The 15,644-nt window shown below is 44.1% G+C and overlaps 1 protein-coding gene across 6 annotated transcripts in view; it reads right to left on the bottom strand.

Moving 5' to 3' along the window:
* Dzank1 (double zinc ribbon and ankyrin repeat domains 1) overlaps nt 1-15,644 on the bottom strand; it is a 52,242-nt gene that overhangs the window by 34,462 nt on the left and 2,136 nt on the right. For 4 of the 6 annotated variants that reach the window (XM_063248642.1, XM_063248640.1, XM_063248639.1 and 1 more), the window contains exons 2-6: nt 15,436-15,552; nt 11,682-11,835; nt 3,106-3,220; nt 1,787-1,883; nt 352-476 (exon numbers count right to left, since the gene is read on the bottom strand). In XM_063248642.1, the coding sequence (XP_063104712.1) occupies nt 352-476; nt 1,787-1,883; nt 3,106-3,220; nt 11,682-11,835; nt 15,436-15,544 (600 nt within the window). In that variant the 5' untranslated portion in view covers nt 15,545-15,552. Of the gene's footprint in view, nt 1-351; nt 477-1,786; nt 1,884-3,105; nt 3,221-11,681; nt 11,836-15,435; nt 15,553-15,644 lie in introns of those variants that run through there. The other 2 variants (XM_063248643.1, XM_063248644.1) reach the window with 2 other exon arrangements.

Below are 15,644 nucleotides of genomic sequence, written 5' to 3'. Positions count from 1 at the left end.
CTAGTTTGAGTCTTCAGTGACAAATGACACGATCGGCCCTGCCTTCTCCTGGGAACCTGAGCTTCTCTTGGCTTCTGAGGCACCACATTCTTCTGATTTCTCCCTGCTTCTCCGGCTCTTCTTCCTGTGAACAACCTCTAAGCGGAGGATTTGTCTCTGGTGCCACCTTCTCTTCCTTTTCTGTTTCCTAGATCATTGTCTGTCTACCCGCAGCCCCGGCAAACGTCAGCCCCGTGACAGTGGACACTGCAGTGTATAGCACAGGGCCAGAGGCTGCCTCACAGCCATTCTGGGGAAGCCCTGCAAACACAGGAGCGGAGCTGGTACCCAAAGAGCTTCTTCCCACGTTACCTGGGACAGGCAGGTGGGCAGCCCAGTGCCTGATTCTTTACCGTGAGCTGGGATTTCCCGTGGGCTCTCTAGGAAGCGAAGATCTTTCAGAGCTCTGGGGTCGGTTCTTTCACCTACCTTGAGGTCTGCAATTATATTAAAAACACTGCTCTGTGACCATCTGCGATTACATAAAATCATGTGAATTTATCTTCAGCTTGGGAAAGCTTTCACTAGAGGTCCAGGGTCATCACATTCTTTCCCTAGAAGCAACACTTCTACAAAGGGCCCCTTCCACCTCAGTGAAGTAGAAAGAAAGACTTAATGAGCCCAGACTGAGAAGTTAATCTTTCTGCTAAATTCTTGAGCATTCCATGCCAGCCAGGGAAAACAGAGTGATTCAATGTAAAGGTAAGCAGGAATATCATTCCCCGCAAGGACACACTCAGCTGAAAATGTCATAGCAACTTCTTCTCTGGTAAGTAACCACAGAGAAATCTTGTTCTCTAAAATCAGAGGGCATCAGAAACTTTGCTGTTTGGAATCATATCAGTAAGAGCAAAATATAAGAGTCTTAGCTAGGTGTGGGGGAGTGAGCCTGTAATCCCAGCACCCTGAGAGGGTGAGGCAGGAGGATCGCAAATCTAAGCCCAACCCAGGCAATTTAGTAATTTAGCAAAATCCTTCCTAAAAGATAGAGAGATAGAAAGGGAACGAGGCAGGGAGGAACAGAGGAAGGGAGAAGAAAAGAAAGAAAGAAAGACACCTGACCCTCAAGATCTAAGTCCCTCTGACATGGAGAAGTAGCCTCTGTTTCTCCCTAGGGCTGCGATCCACTCCCAATGTCTGACACAACACTGCACACCCACTTCAGCAATTTCCAAGGTAACAGAATCTCAGTCCACACCTGATGTTGACACTTTACACGGAGCCCAGCCTTGCTTTGAGAATATAATAACTCTGCTTTAATTCATATTTCATCCAAACTCCACCCTTCCTTCCAATGCTACCACTCGTTTTTTCCTTTGGTGAGACAAGTCATGGTTGCCTGCATGTGACCTCCCTCAATGCCATGCATGCATCAGGATGTCTAACTTGCCAACCATAATGGTGCATGCCTGTAATCACAATACTGGGGAAGCCGAGGCAGGAGGATCACCATGAGTTTGAGGCCGGCCGAGGCTACATAATGAGTTCAAGGCCAACCTGAACTACACAGAGAGACCCTGTCTCAAAAAACAACAACAAAAAAACCAACCTAACTTTGTAGGGTTGCTTGTTTATCCCTTGTACCCTTAATCTGTTAGCTAGGCCAGTACCAAACTTCACATTCTACCCACTTTCTGGCTCCAGGGTTTCTTATTCCAACTCTCTGAGGATAAGCACACACACACAGTGCACACACACAGAATCAGTTTCGAATAGGAGGCCTTATCTTCATCCTACCACATCATACCTGGAAACTTTCGCAGGATGACATTCCAGCCACACTTATTGTCAGCACTCTTACATTTCTTCCTCACATTTGGTCCAACAAATCCATGTTTTAATTCCTAGGAATAAAGAGCTGTGTGTCGCCTGACACCTATTTTGAACTGGAGGACTGAAAGCCACATGACTGTGCAGTACGCGCTGACGACATGCAGGGGCTGGCAGCAGGCTCCACAAAGCGCCCTTCTCCACCCACACCGGAAACACAGCTTTGGCTCTGGGCTCCCACTTAATACATAGCTGCAATGGGGGGCAGGGACTTGCACAAGCAGCAGGGAGATAGCAACATCCGGGGACCACCAGACCCAGGGCGAAGGTGGCATGAAGAGACACCAAGACAGGACCTGCACACATGATCTGTCCACACAGCCCTTGGATACCCTGCTCCTGGGCCTTCTTCCCTGGATTCTGACCCCAGGCTGATTCAAACCCCAGTGCCTGCTGGTGTGTGGATGTGGTCTTGTGGTTTGCTCTGCTTTGACCATAGTTAGGCTCGCCAGCCGCCTGTGCCCACTGCCTGAGCTTACAGGACATCCCAAGGCTTCCTGTGTTGCTCCCAACTGAGCCTCTGTGGCTGGTGCCTGCTCACAAGCCAGCCCTCCTGGGGCCCTGCCAACTGCCTTTATCTCACTGACGCTGATGACTCAGGGGCTGACATCCCTCTGTCCCTCTTAGGTCACATGGACTCTCCAAAGACACCCCTTTTGCAAAGATTTGTGCATAAAGATTTCAATATAATATAAGTCTAAGGCACTGGGGGCTTTTGCTAGCCTGATGAATGTATTCCCTAAGTACAAACCCACCGACCTCTCCCACCTGGTGCCTGGAAGGGACTGGCAGGGAGCTGGTCACCACATGTGCAGAGCAGTTTACAGGGGAAGCCTGGGTGCAGCAGGCTGGGTGCAGTGCAGTTTAATTTAGCTGTGGCGTATGTCGGGGTGCAGGGTCACAGACACCGTGAAAGGCTGACCGAGGATTCGGGCAGGTCCCTCGGGAGGCAAACTATAGCTTTCCACTTTCTTTGGTAGTAAGGAAAGGGGTAAGGAAGGGTCCCGGAAGCCACAGGGCATGGAGATGGCATTCCAGGCTCTGGGGTTTCCTAGGAGGCATCAGGGGTGACTAAAGGCTGGGGAATCCCTGGGGACAGTGCGATGGTCCACCCCGACATCGGCTCTGAGGACCTGACTGAGCAGAGGTGACGAGGGGACAGGAAAGACATTCCCACTGAGAGGGAAGGGACAAAAACCAGAGAGGATGCGAAGGTGCTGTGGCCTCGCAACTTGCCTGCTTCGAAGAGCCTCTGGGGACACTTTCAGCTCTGTCTTCAGAAGAGGTTGTGCTTGGTGACTCACAGTCCACTTGGAACACCTTTGTGACAATGCCACTCTGCCTGCTGTCTCTAACAGTTATTTAGAAGAAAGAGGGGGAGGAAGAGAAGGAGGAGAAGAAAGTGGGGAGAAGGAAGGAAGGAAATAATATGTGTTACATAATGTGCAAAGAAGCTTCATTAGGTCGTTTGCTGCTGAAACTAAACATGTATATATATGTATGTATATATATATGTTTTGTTTTGTTTTTTGTTGGTTTTTAGTCTTTTTGAGACAGGGTCTCACGATGTAGTTCAGGCCAGCCTTGAGCTCACTTTATAGCCCAGGCTGGTCTCGAACTTGCAATGATCCTTCTGCCTCAGCCTCCTGAGTACTGTGAAACTAAACATATTTAAACAAAAGAAAAAGAAAAAGGTGGCTAGCAATTAAAATGACTTTACTTAAAGTTCCTTAGCCTATCTGCTAAATTTACTGTATTTTAAAATAAATCAGTGTTATTAAAACATGATTTATGCCAGGCAAGGTAGTGCATGCCTGTAATCCTGGTGCTTGAGAGGCTGAGGCAGGAGGATTGCTGTGAGTTTAAGGCCAGCCTGATCTGAATATCAAAACCTGTGTAAAAAAAAAAAAAAAAAGACATGATTTCTGCCCAGCCTTTCCTCACCCAGCTCTCGCTTAGGGTTCCTGCTGCTGTGTAACAAACAGCCCCCAAACACAGAGCCTTCAAACCCAAGAGCCTGGCTGAGTAATCTCAGTCAACCCCTCTCTTCCTCTGGTAGCCCCAACTGTCTTGCTGGTCATTTCCAGCCAGTGACTCTGCTGGATTTGCCTGGACACCTAACATTTTTTAATTTCAGTTACCTTCTTACTTCAGTGTCCTTGTTTTGCTCTTCACATTTTATCTGTTTCACTAGCAACTTCTCAGGTTTCTAAGGAGCCCCTTATTTATGCCTTAAGATGTCTGAAGCTTTAAATAAGTAAGTGTCCCAGAAGGCTTAAAATTCTTTATTTAAATTCTTAGGAAGTCACATCCATTGTTATGGATTAAAAACTGGAATTAAATCACCATGCTACTGAGCATATTGCGTTGAGGTATTGAGGCATTGTGAGTTCACCTATGAGTTGCTGTTTGAGCTGTCAGTACTCCTGGAAAAGCTCTGGTCCTCACATCAAGCATTGCTTCCTAGTTCCAGAGAGGAAGACGTGTGCTGCTTGGTCCCAGGATGAACTCATGCTGGCTTCCTGGCATGTATGTGACTGTGTTAATTGGAGGAGGAGCTTGGGGCCTATGTGTCACTAAGAATGGCTGTGGTGCTTTGCAGGACAGCCCTGGTCTTTGTTGTGAGTGTGGCTTCTCGGCCCTAGCATAGAACCCTCAACCTATCAGCACAGCTCCTTCACCCCACTGGCATAGCTTCCACCACTGACCTTTGGGCCTTCCATAAAAGAGGCTGGTGAGTCCTTTTTGTTGGCTCTAGACCTCCTGTTGGACTATTGGGAGGCAGTATCATGATCTCTGGGTCTTCATCTGGACTCATGTGGGACATTGCTGTGGGATTCAGGCCCTTGTCCAAATATTCTATGTCTTTGGTGTTGTGGATAGATTTCCCACATTTTGTTGTGTTAACTCCCAGTGACCATCATAAAATAATATTATAAACTCCATGTCCTAATTCTAGTTGTTCTCACAATCCCTGACTACAATACCCATCAATTCCAAAACACCTGTGAAATGTTTAACATCAAATGACATAGAAGTTTTAGGCTATATTTTAGAATATGGAGGAAAAACTTCTCAGAAATAAGCAATGCATCTATGTGACAATACCGAATGAGTGGTTTTCCTTGCTCAGAGGACAATCACACGTTCAGTGGCTGGAGTGACCCCCAGGTGGCCGGAGCCTGGGGAGCACTTTGCAAAGAAAAGACAACTACACTCACAGATCTGTCAGCCTGGATACACACAGACAATATTTTCCACCAACCCCTGGCTTAGCTCAGTCACTGTAGGATCTGCCTAGTATCCTGCTCATCTTTGGTCCCAAGAGCCCCTGTCCTTGTCAGCATACTTCCTCGACACCCCTGACTCTGCCCAGGGATGGTTCAGGCCCTGGGTAGAAGCTGCCCCTGCCTACTACCTCTGTCCTTGCAAGCCAGGTTCTCTTCACAGCAGCTGCCCTTCCCTTGGGGACACAGCCAAGGCCTCACTCATGGCTCAGTGCCAGACAGAAGCGGCCCAGGGACGGCAAGTGCCGAGCAGGGATTTCACCTGCTTATAATCCGTGAAAGCATTCAGCTTGGAATTACAATTAAAAATCCCATTTGGAGCCCAAATTTCATTTGAAATACACACAAACTTCTGCTAGGATTGGAATTAGAGGCCTCACATGTATATCTTAGAGAGGACCCACATAAAGTACATTTAAAACAGGTTTAGGGAGCTCTAGCCTCTGAAGCACCAGAATTACAGGAAGATGAGGTGGGAGTTATAAAGTTGGATCCACGGGAATCCCACAACTTGGTCTAGATCAGGTTTTTTCAAACCATTGAAAAGCACCAGACAAGGAATTTTGCAGGTTCCGGAACATCTGAGAATTCACACTGGATACTTCAAGGACTCTGCCCACTGAGATGCAAGAATGCATCAAAGTTACTCTCAGAGGACTATACTACTGTGAGCTCCTGCTCTGTTTACCCAACTCTGCCGCCTCCTCTCTCTCCCCTTGCCCATCATACTCGATCCCATTTTGCTTCCCAAGCAGCACCAAACATTCACAGTAAATTCAGAATGTCAGATCTTGGTCTTCAATCCCCCCAGGGAGACCTTTTACATATGGTTTTCCATGTCTTCAATGATAGACAAAAACAACAACAATAGGATGACCTTTAAATGGTTACATTCCAGGACAGCCATAAAAAAGGGTGCATTCCAGGATAAAACTCTAACGCCAATTTATGCCTCACAGCAGCTATAGCTGCTGTGAGCGGCACCTGGGCTTGAGATAAAACACAGGTTAGAGAAAAAATAATCTAAAACCCCGAGGCACCCCACCACCAACATCATGCTTCAAGTATAGCAGAAAAACCGACCTTGGACACCCAAGCCTGCCCTGCCCTGCAGCCACGACTGGGAACTGGTCCCACCTGCAACCAAGTCACTGGAAGTGCGAATGCCCTGCCCACCAGAGATCCTGTAAGTCATCACCTTCTCCGCCCTGAATGGATAAGACACCGCCGCCTCAGACCGGCTGATCTGCTCAGCATCCCTGCTGAAGAGGACTGATGGGGCCCACGGCCTCACCAAGGTATCTCCCTCAGAGCCCTGAGTTTCACTGGACATCTCAGGAAAACCTTCTTTTTACTTGTTGACAAGTAAGCCACCCATAATGCTCTTCCTGAGTTTTAAGGACGATGTTCCCAGTCTGCAGTGTCTGTTTTGGGAGTTGACAGCCAACCTCCATGTCCTTCTCAGACAAAACCTACCCCCTGCAGATTCCAAACCCTTTACACACAGCTGTGTTATTATCCCAACCTGTCTTGTACCTGTTTTTGATAAAAATTCTACTCCAAAAACTCAGTTTCTCTTATACTCTCTCCCTCTCCCCATGGCTCTCATACTCTGATCCCAACCATCATACACCACTGACTCAGGCTCTCCCCTTCCCTTCTCCTTCATTGACCCTACGGTCTCAGACACCTCTAGTCCCACTCATGCCCACCACATTACTCTGCTGCTAATTCACCTCAAACACCCCTCGGTCTTCTCTTCTGTTCCCCAATACTCAGTAGCCCCTAAACATCAACAAGGACTCAAACCTGTTATCCACTGCTTGTTAATTAATGGGTTTCTAAAAGTCACTCACTCGCCTTATGACACCCCTATTCTCCCTTTTCTTAAATCCAATAGCTCCTATCACCTAATCCATGATCCCAGAGCTACTATCAGTACAATAATGCCAGTTTACCCAGTGATGCCAAAGTCTTACACTACACTGTCTCATATTCCTCCACTTTCCTGTATTAGACTTAAAAATACATTTTTCACTTCCTTTACATCCACAATGCCAAGACCTTTTCACCTTTATATGGATGGATCAACATACTTTTCAGTCTACTCAACTAACATAGACAGTGCTACCCCAGGAATTCAGAGACAGTCCTCACTTCTTTAGTCAAGCCTTAGCCAATGATCATACAACTATAAATCTACAACCTAGTACAGTCATTTAACACATAGATGACCTTCTACTCTGCTCCCCCTCCTATGCCACAACAACACAACACACAGCTGCCTTACTCAACTTTCTCTGTGGTAGAAGATACAAGGTCTCTTGCTCCAAAGCTCAAATCGCCTCACCAAAGGTCAAATACTTAGGCCTCATGCTTACACTCACCACACGGTCCATAACCTCTGATCACAGGACTCCTTTGTGACTTACAGACACCAATCACAAAACAATGAATATTATTCTTCTTAGACCGATCAAACTTCTTTCACCTTGTATCCCCAACTTTGCTTCCTTAGCTCAGCCACTATATCAAGCCTCTAAGGGGCCTCTTTCAGAACCCCTGAACCCCACTATGCCAATTGACACTCCCTTCACAAAGGTTGAGGAGGCCCTCCTTAGAGCCCGTGCACTTACACTTCCTAATCCTACTATACCCTTTATTCTATACACTACAACAGATAAAGATAATGTGATGGGAGTATTGGGACACAGTAAAAGATCTTCATTCCAGGCCATAGCCTACCTCCCAAAACAGCTAGACACTACAGTTAGAGGATGGCCTTCCTGCCTTCAGATGATAGCAGTGACGGTCATCCTGACACAAGAAGCCAAAAAGTTCACTTTAGGACAATCAGTCTACTCACCACACCATCTAGTCAATCGAGTTTCTCACAAGACACTCCCAGCTCTAATGACCCCATCACGGCTACAAGTATATCTAACTCTAATACAACTCCATTGTCACAGTCTCAACCAGCAACACCCTCAATCCAGCTACCCTATTGTCCACTCCCACAACAGATACAGAGATAAGTCCTCTACATGACTGCACAGATGTTCTCCAATTAACTTATACTTTCTTCCCACATATACATGATTCTCCTCTCTCTGCTGCTAACCTCTGTCCCCTACAAAACTTTGAGTTTTTCCCAGGTCACCTACTCAGTTAAGTCCATTTCAGCTTATGTACAGTAGACCATCTGTCTTACAAAATTTGCCTTCACCTTCTCATCTTCCTCCTTTAGCTGACTGCCTCCTGGTTCTCTCATTCCTTTGACACCTTCTTTAACAATACGCAGATCTTTGCCTCCCTCAACCCTCCAAGGGACATGCACCAAATCCTCTTTCATCTTCAAGAGACTTTATCTATATTAAAATTATTTTTTATTATTTTATTTTTGTCTTTTTCATTTTTATTGGTACCAGGGATCAAACTCATGACCACACACCTGCAAGGCAGGCGCTTATGCCGCTGAGCTAAATCCCCAGCCCCTATATTAAAATTCTTAAACCTACAGGTTTAACTTGAATTCTTCAAGCTAAGTAAAATGGACCTCATCTGGTGTATCTTGGGACTCCAACTGTGGTAAAGGTAGAGAGATTCCCATGCTGGTCTCATGACACCCAGATAAAGAGGTATCATCTGCTGCCCGGTAATCTCAATCCTGAACACATTAAAGGTACTTTATGGACCTCATGTCCAGTAGCTCCCACCCATCTACCTAGCTTTGGCCTATATACAGCTCTATACTTCTCTTCCTCACAGGCGCTCTAACAATCTACTCCAAAAATAACCAAACTCTTACACTAATTATTATTATTATTATTACACAATAATAATAATAATACACCATTCTACAAACGTTTACACAGGTTTACAAAAAATACACCATTCTACAAAAGTTATCACACTTTTCATATTAATAATCTTACTGTTTACATTCCTCAATTGCCTTAGTCAACTTGATAGGCTTCCTCCTCTACCTCAAACTATTCTTTCACCTTACCCTACAACACTCAGACACCCCAAATACCAACTCTACCTGACTAAACAGCAGGTCCTTCCCACACAACTGTTGCTCAGGTCAATTAGGCTTCAAGACCCCTAATATTTGATTTCCGTTGGCATGTGCTCACTTTAAAGTTTACCATAACAGACAACCTATGCTCCTCAATTTTACTCCTGCCATGGAGACTACATCTACATAGACATAACTATCATATGTATGTTCTACACAGAGGTCTTACATATTCACATAAAAAATCCGAAAACATTTCCACTACTTCCTCGAAGTCAATGTCATGTCTGCCTCTGAACTTAACTCTTCACAAACAACTGCTCCCCAATACACGGGTCCTCACATCTCAACTCTTAACACCTTCCTCACCTTAAGAGACACATATCTTACAACCCCTCTCATATTTCAACTTTTAAACACTTTTCAACTATTATATGCTTTAAATATCTCAGACCCTAGCTGCTGGCTGTGTCTACCGTAAAATCAGTCTCCCAGAATGTTAATTCACTCCAAGATCAAATAAACTCCCTGACCACATTAGTTCTCCAACAAGGAAGGGCACTCGGTATTCTCACGCAGTAAAAGAGGGATATTATGCCATGTTGGGAGATGAATGCTACTATTTTGTTAACCAATGGGGCATAGTAAAAGACCAGTACAAAACTCACAAAAATTGACAACTGATATATGCAGCAGATACCACTTTTCAAAATCTACCTCCTGGTCTTCATGGTGGAGCTCCCTAGATACATGGGCCCCCATCTTAATGCCCACTATGAGTCCCTTAATTACTGTAGATACCAGAGAAATCCTGTTACTGAGCGACACTGCGACCTCACAGACTCTGACGGAATGGATCCCTCGATCCCATTCCCCTCTACCCTAGGCCCCAACATTGCCCCCTCACAGCAGGAATCAGCCAGAGACCCCCCACAGTGCAACTCCAGAGAGAGACTCCCAAAGAGGTGGGAATGTTAGGTCCCCCATCTGAGAGACAGCACAATCATCATGGCAATGCTTCAAAGCTATGCCATGATAATGCACACCTCCTTCTTCCCAGAAGCCCCTATGGTTTGCCAAAGCTCTGACATGTTAAGGTTTACCCAATCCCCTGCACTCTCACAAAATAAATCAGCTCACATCAGTCTCCAGAGCCCTATCCCTACCACAGCCTGTATCAGGCAGAACCTGCCCTTTGTTTGCAGGGAGAGCTGCCACAGCCTTCCTTGAGGTGATTCCCTCTATGCCCACTTCCCATTAAACTCTTTTCTTAATTACTTGCCTCCTCTCCTTAACATTTTGTGCTGCTCTAAATTGAGTATAAATCAATCAACTTGGTGTTTTGTTTTACAGTACTGGGGATCCAACCTAAAACCTTCACAGTGATGCACTGAGCTACAGCCCCCGCCATTTCTTTTTACCTTTTTTTTTGGTCTTTTTCTCGGTACTAGGGATGGAACTCACAATCACACACTTGCAAGGCAGGCGCTTATGCCGCTGAGCTAAATCCCCAGCCCCTAAAATTTGGCTTTTTTTTTTTTTTTGGCCCCTGCCATTTCTTATTCTTATTTTTTGATTTAGAGACAGTGTTTTACTAAGTCACTAAGCTGCCCATGTGGTGGCTAAACTTGCAGCCCTCCTGTTTCAGCTGACCAGAGCATGATGCCTTGTTTTGACAGAAGTGACCTAGCACACAAGGTAAGGCCAGACATTCCAATCCTCAGTAAAAACAATCGTAGTATGTGTATAAAGGTTTTTTAAATTATTATTTTTAGAGGCCAAATCTAAAAATCATCTTTAGTGTACAAGTTGTGGATCTTCCCCAAAAAGCCACACAGCAGCTCAGCCAACAGAGGAAACCTGGAGATTTTTATAATCCAGCCGAGACAGCCATGTAGCTATTTGGTTTAAAGTTTAATTAAGCATGTTTCTCCAAAGTGGCCAAACCTGTTTTGCTGCACAAAGTGACTCTCGTATCCCAGCCACCCAGATTTGCTTAACATTTGAGGTCTGGATTTTTTCCTCCCTCACAACACATGGGGAAGGCTCAGGGGACAGGGGTTGCTGCTATATTTGAAAACACGAGGTCCTGGGCAGAGGAGAGAGGACACAGGTTCTTTTTCAGTTTGCTAAGGTCCAGTGAGCTGAGACAACTGCAGAAAATGATTTAGAGATGAAGACGGACCTCAGGGGACACAACGATCACTCACTCAACAAGGCCTTCACCCTCACCCACCTAGAAGGTCTCTCTGCTTCCCCAAACCCCAGTGTGGAATTTGAAATAAAAACATTATTATCGTAAGACTTCAGTCAGCTGTGCGCTTAGGACTGGTGCACTTCACAGTCAGTCTATCCCAATAAAAGGCAAATAAAGCAGAAAAGTTACATACAGATGATGAGATTATAACAACCTTTAACCCAGCACTCATTCTCTCAGAAATAACATTAGAACTCGATGTCACTACATCCCATGAGTCAGTTTAATCACTGAGTTCTTAACTCACTTAGACACGGCAATGGCTTTAACTTGTATTTTCCCATTGGGCAGGGTAATAGGTTTTGTATACTTCAATGTGTTATTCTCGCCATAACCAATTTTCTTCAGAAATTCAGGTTTGCTGCCATCCAAGGTGTAATATATGTTGACATCTGGGGTGTCTGAAAAATCCAAAAGAGAAAAGATTAAAGTAGCAAGTTGCCGAATAAAGTCTATAGGTCATTTATTCCAGGAGAATTTATAATGTAGAAGCAACAGTAATAACTAACAGAAACCCTGTTCCTTCTCTATATGAGCATGGTGTTATTTGGCTGCACAACATGAAGGGTTTGTGTTTCATACCCGGTTTTACAGAGGAGGCAGGTGAACACCTGAGAGATCAACAAGCTAGCTAATAATAGAGATGTCGTGGTCTGACTTCTGCTAGGTTGGCTCCATGGTCCAAGCTCCTAAACCACTGAGCTCTTTGTCTCTCATCAATAGGACATTAGCATAAATCAGATAGGAGTTGGTTTTGAATAACAGGACGCAGAAGCTAATTTTAATTTTTTTTTCTTTGTCTTTTTGAGACAGGGTCTCATTATGCAGTTCAGGCTGGTCTTGAACTCACTTTGTAGCTGAGGTGGCCTCAAACTCACAGCAATCCAATTGCCTCAGCCTCCTGAATGCTGGGATTACAAGTGTGTACCACAATACCTGGCTAATTTTTAATTTTTTAAAAAGTACTTTTCTGTTTTATTTTGGAGTGTCGAGGATTGAACCCAGGGCCTCTCATATGCTAGGCAAGCACTTTTTATTTTGGTTCTTTTGAGAGAGGGTTTCACTATGCAGTGCAGGCTGGCCTTGAATTCACTATGTAGTCCAGGCTGTCCTCAAACTTGCAGCAACCCTTCTGCCTCAGCCTCCTAGCTTTTAGGCAGGCACTCTTATTACTGTGCTACAACCCAAACCTTACGTATTTCAAGCCACTAGGTCGCCAGGGATCTGACTCCTGGGCATTTCTTCAGGAACGGTTTGTTATATTTTATCTGGACTTGATACATAATTCTTGTACTAGAAAAGTTGTAAAATGCAATACATTCATACGATTCAAAATTCAAAAGGTTCAAAAGGGCCCCAGGACACCAGCTCTCCCTGCCAGTCCTCTACAGTAGCTATCAGGAGGCAGCCAGCCGTCTCTCTGGCAGCCATCGACGGTTCATACACACATGAACACGGAGGCACATGTTCCTCCTTTCCCTTTTGCAATTATAAGCACTGTAATGAGTAATCTTGTAAGTATGGTGTAAGACAAATATGCAGTGATGGTACTGCTGAGTGAAAATATATGTGTATTTGTTTTTGGACAAGATCTTGCTATGTTGCTGAGACTGGCCTCAAACTCAACTTCAGCCTCCCAATTCGCTGGGACTACAAGCACATATCACAAGCCTTCATTTCCACTTACAGTTTTAATTAATATTGTCCAACTGCTCTCCGTGGGTGGCTAAGCAATTTACACTGTTATCAGCAATGCACAGAAGTGTCTATTTGATTACAACCTCCAGCTATGTGAATCAATTTGTCTTTTCATTTTGCTAATTTTCAAAGTTAAAAAAAATACTATTTGTAGTTTCAACCCATCTTTCTTTTTTTTTTAATGTGATGCTGGGGGTCAAATTCAGAGGCCTGTTCACATTAGGCACATGCTCTACCACTGAGCTACATCCTCAGTCCCTTTCCTTGTATCTGGATGAGTTAAATTCATTCAACAAATATTTCCTGAGTACCTGTCATGTAGTAGACACTGTTCTAGGCACTGGGGGCACACAAGTGACCCAACTCTCTGCTTATATCTCAGGAAGGATGGAAAAATAGTAAACAAACAAACAAGCAAATACAGTTTGCCAGATGGTGAAATGCCCAGGAATAAATTAAGCAGGAGATAAGGTATGGCCAATGTTGGCCTGCTGGGGGGACCCAAGGGAGCTTGTCAAGGGTGAGGCTCTAAGGCTAAAGAATGCACATGTGCTATAAACACAGAACAGAGCAGAGAGCCAGGGCCAGAGCCACCTGTGTCTTTATTGTATAATCCCTTTACAGGTTGTTATCACATATTTACATTCTTACATAGTGCTGTGACTAGCACATGTATGTTTACCTGTGCTAAGTCACAGTTACAAAACTGTATCCCACTGTGCACCTGTGCTAGACCAGCAGGGTCACATCCTCAGGTGTCATTAGATACCCCTGAGCTTTGAAGCAGTCTGAGTGATTCCCCACAGCCAGCAAGCAGGGGAAGAAACCAGGTCTAGAAACTATCTCTTCATTTAGGTAAGAGACATTTCTATTTCCTTTCTTAGACAATGTCCTTTTACAGCCTTTGTCCATTTTTCTATAGGGTTATTTTTGGTTTTGGTATTGAATTGTAGAACCTCTTTATTTATTTGACATTTAAATGTTAAACAATTTGGATACCCTATCATTCATATCATCATTTGTTAATAATTACATAACTTCTCTTTGGAGCTATGAGTATCTATATTAAAATTTTATTTTGGTGTATGATTTTTAAAAACCATATTAGATTTTAAAATGAAGGACATAGCATAGGGCAGTAGTGGGGAACCTGTGGCATGTGTGCCACAGTGGATATACACACCCTCTCTGTCAGCATAAGAGCCAAGGTATCCTAGCATCACCCCAGCAGCGGAGCATCAGACAACAGTGCAAAAAAAAAATGCATGCCAAATGCCAACTTTTACCGTAAGTAAAAAGCTTTTTTTTTGTCATTGAAAGCTCTGTTATTGTGTTTTTCTTTTAAGACAAAGGACGTCAATGTATGATTGTTTTTTGCTAAACAAAAACCTCAGATATTCACGTTACTTCTAGTGCTAGTGCTTGGTGATGAGTGAGTTTGGGGTTGCAATTTGGGCACTTGGTCTATAAAAGGTTTGCCATCACTGGTGTAGTGTAAGAGACTCCTTGCTGGAAGTCTTTCTTAGTCTAGGAAGCATAAGAGCCATGCCACAAGTGCAGGTAAGTCATCTTATATACATTCCAGTTATTAACATATAATACTCGAATCTAGGTCTCTTAATACAAATATTTGTTTTATTTAGGAAGGCTTACTGTGCTAATTACATATATATGTACACACACACACACACACATACATATATACATTTAAGAATTTGAAGAATAAACATTACCAGGAAATACATTCTGTGCTTTATTTTTTGCCATAGTTAAGATTTCTTTCACTAAATGCTATACCCGAACACCTCATATTTGTACCAACTCGTTTAACCTTTGCAGTGGCTCTAAGTGGTAAATACAATTGCCCTCATCTCACTGTGGGAAAACTGAGACTCAGAAAGACTGTCATGTGCCCAAGGCCACTAGAAGTTGTCAAAGCCTGAACTTAATTGCTAGCCTATTACATAACATACTAGCCTGCATTAATAGGAAGAATTTGTTATCCCAGAAAAATGCACCCTGAGAAAGTGGGAGAAGCAATTGAACATCTCCCTTGGCTGAGTGAAGATAGTACTGAACTCTCTACCTGTACAGATGACAGTTTAGCTGAAAGTTAACTGTTTTCATCCAAATCTATGCCACTCCATAAGCCACCAAAGAGCAATGCTGCTTCAAATTGTGGAGGTTTTACAAATTCCCAAGTCCTGATTAAAGGAAGCACACAAAGAGATCAAGCAGCACCCATGTGAACACAGTGTCACAACGTTATTTTTAAACTATTCTCAAACCCATGAGATTCCTACCTGATTTCATTTCCAAAAGAGTGTTATTATCAATTTCATGGTTTGCTCTCCCAGGCTGAGGCACTCGCAGTGGGATGATCTGAGGAACACACACGGAACCAGCTGTCATGTTCACTCCTTAAATCAAAAGACCAGGTGAAAATAAATGCCATCATGCAAAAACTGAAGACCAGCTGCTCATTTAAACGCAACAGAACTAGTAAGATCTA

This window comes from Cavia porcellus, unplaced genomic scaffold (genome assembly GCF_034190915.1).
Source record: "Cavia porcellus strain 051 isolate PalLab524CR breed Dunkin Hartley unplaced genomic scaffold, mCavPor4.1 scaffold_5, whole genome shotgun sequence".
In the NCBI taxonomy this organism is placed as follows: Eukaryota; Metazoa; Chordata; class Mammalia; order Rodentia; family Caviidae; genus Cavia; species Cavia porcellus.
Note: the sequence above shows the minus strand (reverse complement) of the source record. Positions and strands in the feature narration are given on the sequence as shown.